At 46.5% G+C, this 10,812-nt stretch overlaps 1 protein-coding gene across 4 annotated transcripts in view; it reads right to left on the bottom strand.

Annotated features, from left to right (window-relative positions):
• Positions 1 to 2,188: 2,188 nt before the first annotated feature.
• The window catches only part of LOC102455279 (ras-related protein Rab-10-like), a 43,576-nt gene continuing 34,952 nt past the window's right edge, over positions 2,189 to 10,812 (bottom strand). The window contains exons 6-7 of one of the 4 annotated variants that reach the window (XM_075920760.1): positions 8,823 to 9,001; positions 2,189 to 3,780 (exon numbers count right to left, since the gene is read on the bottom strand). In XM_075920760.1, the coding sequence (XP_075776875.1) occupies positions 8,858 to 9,001 (144 nt within the window). In that variant the 3' untranslated portion in view covers positions 2,189 to 3,780; positions 8,823 to 8,857. Of the gene's footprint in view, positions 3,781 to 8,822; positions 9,002 to 10,812 lie in introns of those variants that run through there. The other 3 variants (XR_012901492.1, XM_025180005.2, XR_012901493.1) reach the window with 3 other exon arrangements.

The following is a 10,812-nucleotide window of genomic DNA, read 5'->3' as shown; positions in this document are numbered from 1 at the left end:
TAGCGAGTCTGAAGTCACTCAACACACCAAAATTTCCAGTGCTGGTGTTGGTGCCGAGGTCAGTGCTGGAGCTGAAGCCAAGGTTTGCACAAGTACCACATGCACCAGGGAGGGAGCCTCGGTGCCAGGCCTTGCACCCTTGATGGGGACCTTGGTGCCGCATTTGGATACTGCACTAGCAGTTGCACATTCCCAGCCACCCAGACAACAGTGTCTGTCAGAGAGCAGAGGGAGGGGCTTGCAATGCCGACACCAGCAACATGTCCGTAGAGGGGGATCCCTGGGCTTGGTGGTAGACCCATGGGGTCCAAAAAAGGCCATTGAACCCGTGGTTGCCACTTCAAGGGAGTCAGAGTGAACTCCTGAGTGTGCTGGGGCTATCTACCAACATCCTGCCCCTTCTACTGCTAGACATCATCCTTTTCACCTCTGGGAGCCAAAACCTGTTGACCTGAACTTCTGCTAGTACCACAGGATCATTTCTAGTAGCAATGGCAAGCTCCTCTTCGATCTGCAAATCCCCCAAAAGAGATCCTGACACCTCAGCTAAGATGTCCACCGTTGCGGAGAGTGAGAGTATGCTGACTCTGCTCAGAAAGTGGCTGCCAACGCTCTGGCAATTAAAGCTACAATCACTAGTAGATCAAATGCAAGGCATGGCTGCCCACATTGAGATACACTTCGGGGATATAAAATTAATTAAAGCTAAATTGACTGATCTGGAAGGCAGATTTCACAGAAACAATCTTAGAATCATTGAAGTCCCTGAGGGAGAAGAACGAGGAAAACCTCTGGAATTTATCCCAACGTTAATCAGAAATTCTCAAGCTGCCTGCAAATTTTATATTTTACAGGAGTACCTCAGAGTTATGAACTGATCATTCAACTGCACTCCTCATTTGAAACTGGAAATATGCAATCATGCAGCAGCAGAGACAAAACAAAAACATTTACAGCAGAGTGCTATGTTAAATGTCAACTACTAAAAAAAAAGGGAAAGCAGCATTTTTCTTCTGCATAGCAAAGTTTCAAATCTGCATTAAGTCGATGTTGAGTTGCACACTTTTGAAAGAACAGCCACCGAGTTTTGTTCAGAGTTCTGAACGTTACTAAGTTAGGAACACAACCTCCATTCTTGAGGGGTTCGTAATGCTGAGGTTCTACTGTACATTGAAAGAGCCCTATCAGAGTGAGGCAACAAGGGAGGGGGAGCATGAGCCTGTGAAGAACCGTCTCAAGGGGAGGGGGCAGGGGAACAGTGGGAAACTGGCAGCGTGTCTGCCTTTGAAATGGAGCAAGAGGGATCTTGCCCCATTTCCAAAGCAGAAGTGCCACGGGGAGCATGGAACTAGCGGAGTCTCAAGTAGTACCCCATTGCCCCATGTTCCCTGCTTTTGAAATGAACAAGAGTCCCAGGGGGCTCTTGTACATTTCAAAAGCAAAGTGTGCCGAGAGCCAGTGGGGGACTGCTTGAGTCCCCTGCTGGTCCTGTGTTCTGTGCACTTTCCTTTTAAAATGCACAAGAGCCTGAGGGCTCATTGGGGTAACCAGAGCAGTATTTGGTGACATTTGTTTACAGTTTTTCATCCAAATTCTGTTTTCATTTAGACCATGGGTGGGCTAGAGGCAGCTAGTGGGCAGGATTGGGTCTGCCAAGCTGCTAAATCCGCCTGCGGGCCACCCTTACTATACAGCAGCTTGCACTGCTGGCTAATTACTCTGGAAGCTGGGGAGGGACAGGGAAGCTTCACTCACTGTCCCTGGCCCCTGGCAAATTCGCTCAGCTCCTATTGGCCAGAAGCCTCCTCTCTCCCACGTGGAGCAGCCCACCCAACAGACAGGAATGGAGCCTGTCTCAGGTTCCCGGCCTCTGGCATCCCACCTCTTCTCTCTTCCCAACTTCCTGCCTCAAGTCACCACCCAAACCCTCTGTATCCCCTCTCCCCACCTCCTACAGGTCACAACATCCTCCCAGACCCTGCACCCCCTCCTACACTCCTTCCCCAAGCCAGAATCCTCTCCTGCACCCATACCCCCTCCTGGACCCTGCACCTCAAGTCCCTGCCCCAGATCATAACTCCCTCCAAACTCCCTCACAGACCCCACATCCCCTCCTGCACCACAGTCCTCTAACCCAAGCTCCCTTCTACACCCACAGTCCCATACCCTGCACCCACCATAGAAGTGCAGCCCTCGAACACTACCAAAATCTTGAAGCAGCTCCCCATTAAAAATTATTGCCTACCCCTGATTTACACCAATGATAACTCAGAACAACAAACCAACTGCATTACTCTGGACTTTTATTGGTGTAATTGATAGCAAAATTTGGCAAAATATTTATTCATTCATAAAGGATGGTATACCCAATTAAATTAATAATCAACTGGGGAGACATAACCTCCATGACAAATACTATAACCGAACAGAAATATATCAATAACACTCCTTCAGCTTAATGTTCTTTATTTAATTCATGTGCGTGTGCAGTGTGATGTGGTTGTTCTTAACTAAAATAAACACATAGGATCTGATTCTGTTCCAATTTACACTTGTATAAATCAGGAGTTACTCCACTGAAGCCCAGTGTTATTATACTAGTACAAAATAGGTTCAAGTGAGAGAAGAATCAGATTCTCAATGTATTTGTACTGGGATAAAGTGACAGTAAAGATTTAAAAAGCCACAAAATGTAATTAACCCTAAATATACCTTTATTAATATTCAGATAATCTAATATAAAAGAACAAATTGGTAACAACATTAGAAAACTTAAATATATTGAAAATATCTATTATAATTATTTTATAAAACATCTTATCAGCTATCTATTGACCACTGGAAACATTCCATTGTTCTGATGTACAAATTAAGAAGATGCATAGGTCCAAGTGTAACAGGATGAAGTCTTTTCCTTAGCACATGGAGTCCAGTACATAATAAGCACTGATTATTTGATATTCTATACAGTATGTAACATCAGTATAAAATTTGTATTTATTAACTTGTTTTTTCTTCATTCTAAAGTCTATATTACATATGTACATTATATAAGTTTTTCTTTTGGTCCTCAGTTACACTTCATTTTGCATTGGTATTACAAAACAATACAAACTCTTTAAATAGGAAAAAAATCCAAACAACCTCTCTATTCTCCCCCTCTCCCCCCCCCCAAAAAAGAAAAAAGCGCTATCCAGAAAAGTATGTTAAGTGACCATTCTAGGGTCTAGGGACTGGCAGAATCTCAGTTATGGTCACTAATGTATTTGATATTATTTCTAACAAACTCAGTTCATACTGTATTGGAAACCTTGGGAATATTTTAAACCCATCACTTACATCAGAGGTTGCATGTGTGAGGGGCCTTTGTTGAATGGTTCACTATGTCAAGAGACTGACAAAGGAAAAAAACTTAAGGCAGATATTAACTTCAACAAAAGAAGAATTGTACATTTAGGTCTCATTCCTGCAAACACTGGCATATATGAATACTCCCACTGTCCTGGCCATAAAAGTCCTAAGTTCAAATAATTAACTTAATTTCACTTTAAAAAACTTGGAAACAGTACATTCATATAACAGCAGCAAGATTTCTATAAAATACAGAAATTGCCTAAATAAACAAATTAATTTTAATACCTTTGTGTATTCCTATAAAAAAGTTAACATTTCCTGAAGTAAAATAGAAGTGCTGGTGGCATTTCACAGTTGGCAGCAAGTTTTCTTTTTCTTACTTTCATTTAGATCCACCACATCTAAGTCACACAATACACAGGAATTCTGCACAATAAATTAAAACAAACATGGCATTAAGATAAATACAGTTGCAATACATTAACATAGATGCTTGAGTATTCTTCTCCATTAGAAGATTCCTAAGGCAACCCATCATATATTTTAGCTTTATTAATTAAGATCTAGAAGATTTATCCTGTGTTGCTTGGGTCTCTAACTCAATTAATTTTTGTTCTTCTTCATTTAAATCATTGCTGGGGGGAGGGAGGAAAGAGTTCAATATACAGGCTGCTGTAGGGAGACAGGACTACCCCAGCCCTCTCTCACTGCAGCAACTTGGGACCAGATGAGAAGTGCATCTCCTTAGCTGCTACACCCCCAGGAGGCACAGCTGGGGGAGGGGTGCATGTTCCCTGGCTGGAGCAGGTCGAAATTAATCTGCCTCTATGCTCCCCAGCCAGAGAGAGGAATGGAGCAAACTGTGCACTTTCCCATTGCAACCTGATGAAGGGGAACAGCTATCAATGTTCCCGTACAAATTGGGGTGTAGGGAGGGAGGGAGGACAGTTGCAGCCCCCTCTCCACTCTTCCTAAAGGGAGCCTATGAGTGAGAGGCTCATAACTGGGATAGTCCCAGTGTAGGGGGGGGGGGGCGAGAGGTTGCTCCAGCAAGCCCCTTTAATCCCCCTGGTGATGTTATCTCTTTTCTGTATGGTTTTTATGAGAAGCAATCCCATTCCAGGCACATCCAATTTTCCTGGCACCACCAAACCCTTACTTAAATTATAATAAGAGGGATCAAGATGCTAAATTTAGTAGTCCTAGCTCTAGCTCTTACCATTTAGGAGGAGTTTTTGAACAGACAGACAGACTCACCGACAGACGTATAATATTATAATAGATATACAGTAAATGTAGTGTGTTACTGAATATATTTATAGCTCTGAAGAGTCAAATGAAAGGCTAGACACAATATTTTAGGGAGCTTTCTACGAAATTGAATGAGTCTAGCACCCATGGAAATGACAGGCTGGTAAGACATGGCATACTATACTTATCCTGGGGATGGCCTGTGCGGTCTTCTGAGAAGACATTACATATCATGAGCTGATCCTGCAAATCTCTACTTCATGGAGTAGTACTTACTAATGTACTCATTTAGCCCGAGTCATCTTTAAATAAGCATCATTTTGCTATGACAAATGGTATATTTGTGAGATGTGCGCAATTTTTCACTATTAATCTAAAGTAAAAATGAATCTTGTGCTCTAAAACCCCAATTTCCAGAGATACTGTACTGTGATATTGATTAACTGACCTATTTTTACTAATGTACTGTACAGTAATACGAAGTAGTATAAACTCCCTCTGCTCTGAGAAACTTGATTTGTTTAATCTCATCCCTCTCATTGGTAGAAAGTCAGCTTAAAGGAAGTGTTTCAGTAGCACACAGCTCATGGCGGGATGGAGGGGGATTGTGTAGTTCCAGAGTTGGGATGTTAAATGTAGGTTAATTAACGAATGGATTAGTCAATGGATTTTCCATCGACTAGTCAATAAGTCGATAAGCAGGGGAGCCGCAGCAGGATTAGCTCCTGACCCTGGGAGCTATCCCCGCTGTGGCTCTGTCTTTTAAATGTATTAAGAGCTGACAGGCTAGTAATACATTTTTAAAACTAAAACAGAACAGAGGGGACCCAGAGCGAGCCAGGCCAGCTGATTAATACATTTATTAGTCAATGAAGTCGATAAGCAGGGGAGACGCAACTAAAAGGCTAAAGTGCAGCGGGGGGACCCTGTGTGAGCCAGAAATCAGCTGGCCTGGCTGGTGCTGGGTACCCCCTGCTGTGCTTTAGCCTTTTAGCTACAGCTAAAAGTTGCAGCATCTGGGACTGGGAGCGAGCCAGGAATCAGCTGATTCTCAGGTCATGCATGGTCCCCACTACTCCCCTGCCCCCCCGCAGAGATGGTGCAGGGGGGAACTGGCTTTTAAGGGGACCCAGAGTAAGCCGGGCCAGCAGATTAATACATTTATTAGTCAATTAGTCGATAAGCAGCAGAGCCACAGCTAAAAGGCTGAAGCGCAGCAGGGGGGACCCTGCACGAGCCAGGAATCAGCTGGCCCGGCTTGTGCTGGGTCCCCTATGAAGGCAGCAAGGGGGGAGAAAGCGACTAGTCAAGGGACTAGTCGACCAGTCGCTTACATCTCCTAATCCAGAGGTGAGTGGTGGTGTTCAGGCAAGGACATGTCTGGGGTAGCCAGGGAGGTGCCAATTCAGGGCATCTTCTGCACTGCTAAGGGATCCAAACAGTAAGTGGAACGAGCAGAATTCCACAAGAGACAAGCAGTGTGGAAAATGCCTGCCCTTCCTCAATGATAATTCTCTTGGAGAAACAAGGGCCTTTCTGGACTAGAGATAACAACTGCTCCTTTCTGTTCCAGCTATGGTGACTTGTGTGACAGGCTGCAGTCACAGAATACCCCTTGGGATTGTTCTCCAGTGTACTGATTGTGCCACTGACACCTGCCTTCTTGCTCTCTGGGGATCCCTACCACCCTTTCCTGCTTGTCTTGTCTGCTCCAGGCAAGGCACAGTTGCCCCCCTGAAGAGCAATGCAGACACTGAACCACTTCTGCTCTGGGAGGGCACAGTTCTAGGACGCAGCATCCAGGAAGCCAACCCTCAAATAAATGTGTCTGGGTACGTCTACACAGCAAAGTTAATTTGAAATAAGAGCCGTTATTTCAAAATAACTTTACTAGCATCTACACAGCCAAACCGCTATTTCGAAATTAATTAGAAATAGTGGAGTTCTTATTTCAAATTTGGTAAACCTCATTCCACAAGGAATAACACCAAATTCGAAAAAGCTACTTCAAAATAAGTGCTGTGTAGACACTTATCTTGAAATAGGGGGCCTCCAGCCTTCCCAGGGTGCCCTGGTGGCCACTCCAGCCTCAACCAAAAACACTGCTCCTGCTCCCCGGAGCCCTTAAAAGGGTAGCTGCCTGTGCCAGCTTCAAGCCTGTCAGCCCAGAGCCAGCAGTCACTGCCCCTGACCCTGTGGCCCCAAAACATGAGCCAGCAAGCCACTGGCAGCCAGCCCTCCACTGCTCCCCAGGAGCAGTCTGCCAGCTCCCAGGAGTCTGCCAGGGCCCGGAGAAGGCAGGCACCTTTCCGGTCCAGGGTGGCGATCACAGACCTTACTCAGGTTTGGGGGGGATGCGTCCAACATCCATGATCTCCGCACTAGATGGAGGAACGCGGCCGTCTATGGCAGGATAGCTGCCAGCCTAGCCACCAAAGGCCACATGTGAATCCAGGAGCAGGTTTACATGAAAATCAAGTTGGTCCAGCGAGACCCCCAACCCTGAGCCCTGAGCTTCCCCTCACTTCCCCCTTCCAGCTCGCTCCCTTTCCCTCCCATCCTCTCTTCTCCCCTCTCCTACCTCCTTTCCCCAGTCTCAAAGTTTCATTCCCTCCCCCCAGTTTTGTTAAATAAAGAGAAAATACATGTGTAAACTAGTCTGTCACAGAGAGTCAACAACACGGCCGATGGCCCTTTATTGCGCTTGCTTGCGCCTTCACCCGAGCTGGATCCGTCGGTCAGCGGAGTAGGGGGGTTCGGGCCCACCCCCTCTCCGAACCCCGGCCCAGGGCCCTAAAGGCAGGGACCCACGGTCCCTCCCTAGCGGATGGGGGAAATGCCCCAAAACACACCCGCTCACGGGCTCCATGACCCTGCCCTGGGCCGCTTCCTACTCCATCAGGCCTCCCGGCCCGCCTCTCCCGCGTTATCCCGTCTCACCTCTCCCTTCTTCTCCCTTCCTGCTGCTCCATTCACCTCCTCCCCCTTCGCCGTGCCGGCCCCAGGTTTAAATCCCCCGCCGGCTCCGCTCCCCCTGTCCGTCACTTCCTCTGCGACGCTCCCTAGCCTCCTTTCCCCTGTGACCTCATCAGCCCGTGCCTCCCTGGCCCCTCCCTCCTGGGCCTTGTCTGTCGGCGCCCTTTGCCTCCCGGCACTCCCCGCGCCGGGTCCTGGTGCGTCCGCGCAGCCCGACGTGTTGGGCCTGTCCGGGCTCCCCGCCCCCCGGTGTGTCCGCCCGGCGTCCCCCCGAGCGCCCTGAGTGCAGGGCGGGAGCGCCCCGTCACAACATGTCTTTTATTTGACACCAGGAAGGGGGTTAGGGAGGGGTAAGTGGAAGGGCGTGAGGGAGGAATGAGGCACAAGCCCCCGTGGGACAGACCAGGGATGCTCTTAGTGCTCCTCAGGGTGGAAGCTCTCCCGCAGGGCCTCCTGGATACTGATAGTCCCCCAATGGACCTCCCAGATGGCAGCCTGCAGAAAGTGCAGCCAGGCTCGCAGCAATGCGTCCACGAGAAGCACCAGAGTGCCCAGGGGCAGCTCTGGTGCCATGTTGCAGAGTGCTGTGGTGTCCTGAGTGAGGGCAACCAGAGCACTCAGAGACAAAATGCTTTGCTGTCCCTCATCAAGGTGGGCAAGCAAGCAGGGAAATCTGAGAACCGGCTGTCCAGGGGGTTCCCTTTAAGCACAGGCCTTGGATAGCCTCAGGCAGCAGCCACACAAAGTTACTCCTGACCTGATGCCCTGCCGGACCTAGTTCAGGCTGGCCTTAAATGTGATTCAGCCTCCACTTAGTGTGGATGCTCTATTTCGAAATAGCAAAACGCTATTTCGAAATGATTTTTGTGTGTAGACGCGTTATTTCAAAATAACATTTCAAATTAACTATCTTGAAATAAAATATTTCGAAATAACGCTGTAGTGTAGACATACCCTTTTACTCTGAATAAAAGTTTTACACAAAGAACGCTTATGAGGCTTTTCACCCTTGTTATAAATGAAAGAGAAATATACACACTAGTCATCTCCCAAGGTAACAACTACTTACACTAGGCCTGATAGCAAACAAAAGTGTTTTTAATAATTAAGTACAAACAGTAGAATTCAAGTGGTTGCAAGTGAAAACAAACAGATCTAAGTAAGTTACTAAATTAAAATAAGAAAACTGGCATAACTAAGTTCTAATTTCACTAGGAAACTTAATGCAAGCAGATTCTTACCCTAAAGAGCTGTTCTTCAGGTCAGAGACAACCTCTTATCTTGACCTGGGTCCCCAGCCCTCTTTGCAGTGTGTCATGTCAAGTGAAGACAAAGAGCTGATAGCTTCCCCTTGCTTAAATAGTCTTTTTCCCAGGGCAGGAATCTTTTGTTTTACATTCCCTCTTCCATGGAAAAATACCTGCATCAAAATGGAATCCCAATACCAGGTGGTAGGGTCACATTGTCTTACTATTCCAATCACTTTTGGACTTACAGAACAAACAAGGCAATTTACAAATTGTTACAGTGATTACCAAGTCGTTAAGGCTTCGGGGGGGGGGGGGGGGGGGACGGAGGGAGAAAGGGGCGCACCAGTAATAGCTTTCATAAGCACATTTAATACTATAAACAGAATCCTGCTTCATATTTCTAACTTTACATACATGATACATGCACCAATATAGGCTACACAGATCCAGCGGATTGTAACATTAAAATCAATAGGTTATATGAGATATTTTGTTTAAAGCTTCTTTGGGTTATGCATTTTTATAGTCATAAGCCAAACTTCTTAAAACATTGTGGGGGCATCTTAACCTGAGCCCAGAGTATAAAACTTCCTAAACTCATATTTTAGTAAATGAAATGTACTTGTTTAGGACCTGGTTTGCAGATAAGCTGAGTATCAACAATTCTGGTTGGAAGACAGTGGGAGTTGCAAGTTGTGGTGTAGTATGGGGGCCTTGCTGGTTGCTGGGCTTGGGCAGTGGACTGTGGGTGACCTCCACTGGCGGCTGTTTGTAGCATGGCCCAGCAGGACAGCAGATGAGTCACTAGACAAGGGTCTCACAACCTGTCCAACCCGTCGCCTCCCAGGGAGAGAGACAAAGGGAGGAAGACAGGGTCCAACCCCTGGCTGGGGGGCAGGGCTGGAATCAAGTTTAGTTTCTGTCTGGGAAGCAGGGGAGAAGGGGCTAGGGAGGGGGGCTGAGATTGTAGGGCCCAGCCACCCCATCTCAAGGGGGGAGGAGAGCTGTGGCCTCTTGGCCCCAGTTCCTGTAACCAGATTACATCTGTGCTGTATCTGGGAAAAACAATAAACTCCCTCAATCCTACTGGCTGGCGGAGTCTGTTCGTGCCACTATGGGGGTGCAAGAGATGGGAAACCCCAATGCGTAGTCACACAAGTGTTCGGCACCCTTTAAAAAAACAGACCCTTCATTTTTATGAAGGAAGTGAATTTATCTTGGCATATACATTATAGTTCAGTAGTTTGGGTTATAATTTTTTTTAATCCAAGCACAACCCTGCATTTAATTAACTCAATCTCAACAGAAGTAAAACCATGAAAACAGCATTCTATAATAGTAAAACATTTATTAATGTTAAGAGAAGATAGTAATCCCGGCAAAGGTTTTGGCTCAAGGCCCTTCCTCTAGGACAGTAATGAGATATATTGAATGGAGCAATTAATACTGACAAAAACAATCATAACCAATTATGCAGCGTACTGGCAGCAAACAACTTAAGTCTCAGAGGTATGGGGCACTGAACCCCAGAATATGGGGACAAAAACAGGAGACGTTTTGTTATGCAGATAAAGCTCTCCCTCCATCCCAGCCCCCCGCAATTTTCTCTACTTATTCTTTCCTTGTCTGCTTGGCACTGAGTCATTTCGGAATCCAGCAGCCAGTGGCTCTCAACCTTTCCAGACTACAGTACCCCATTCAGAAGTCTGATTTGTCTTGTGTGACCCAAGTTTCACTTCACTTAAAAAAACAACAAAATCACAAACTGTGATTAAAATGTGGGTCAGCATCTGAGCCACATTCTTCCGGAAACAATGTACATCTGATCCACAATCTGCTCCCTGTCTTTTATGCATATTTATACCCACATCCGCTCCTCCTCAGCAGCAAGCGGCCTCACAGTGCCTCACGCTCGGGAGGGGCATAAGGGGAAACCCCATTTAGCAATTAAAATTTTGGTGTAAGCACAAGGGGCGGTGCA

This window comes from Pelodiscus sinensis, chromosome 2 (genome assembly GCF_049634645.1).
Source record: "Pelodiscus sinensis isolate JC-2024 chromosome 2, ASM4963464v1, whole genome shotgun sequence".
Lineage (NCBI taxonomy): Eukaryota > Metazoa > Chordata > Testudines > Trionychidae > Pelodiscus > Pelodiscus sinensis.
This window is presented reverse-complemented; position numbering and strand designations above follow the sequence as displayed.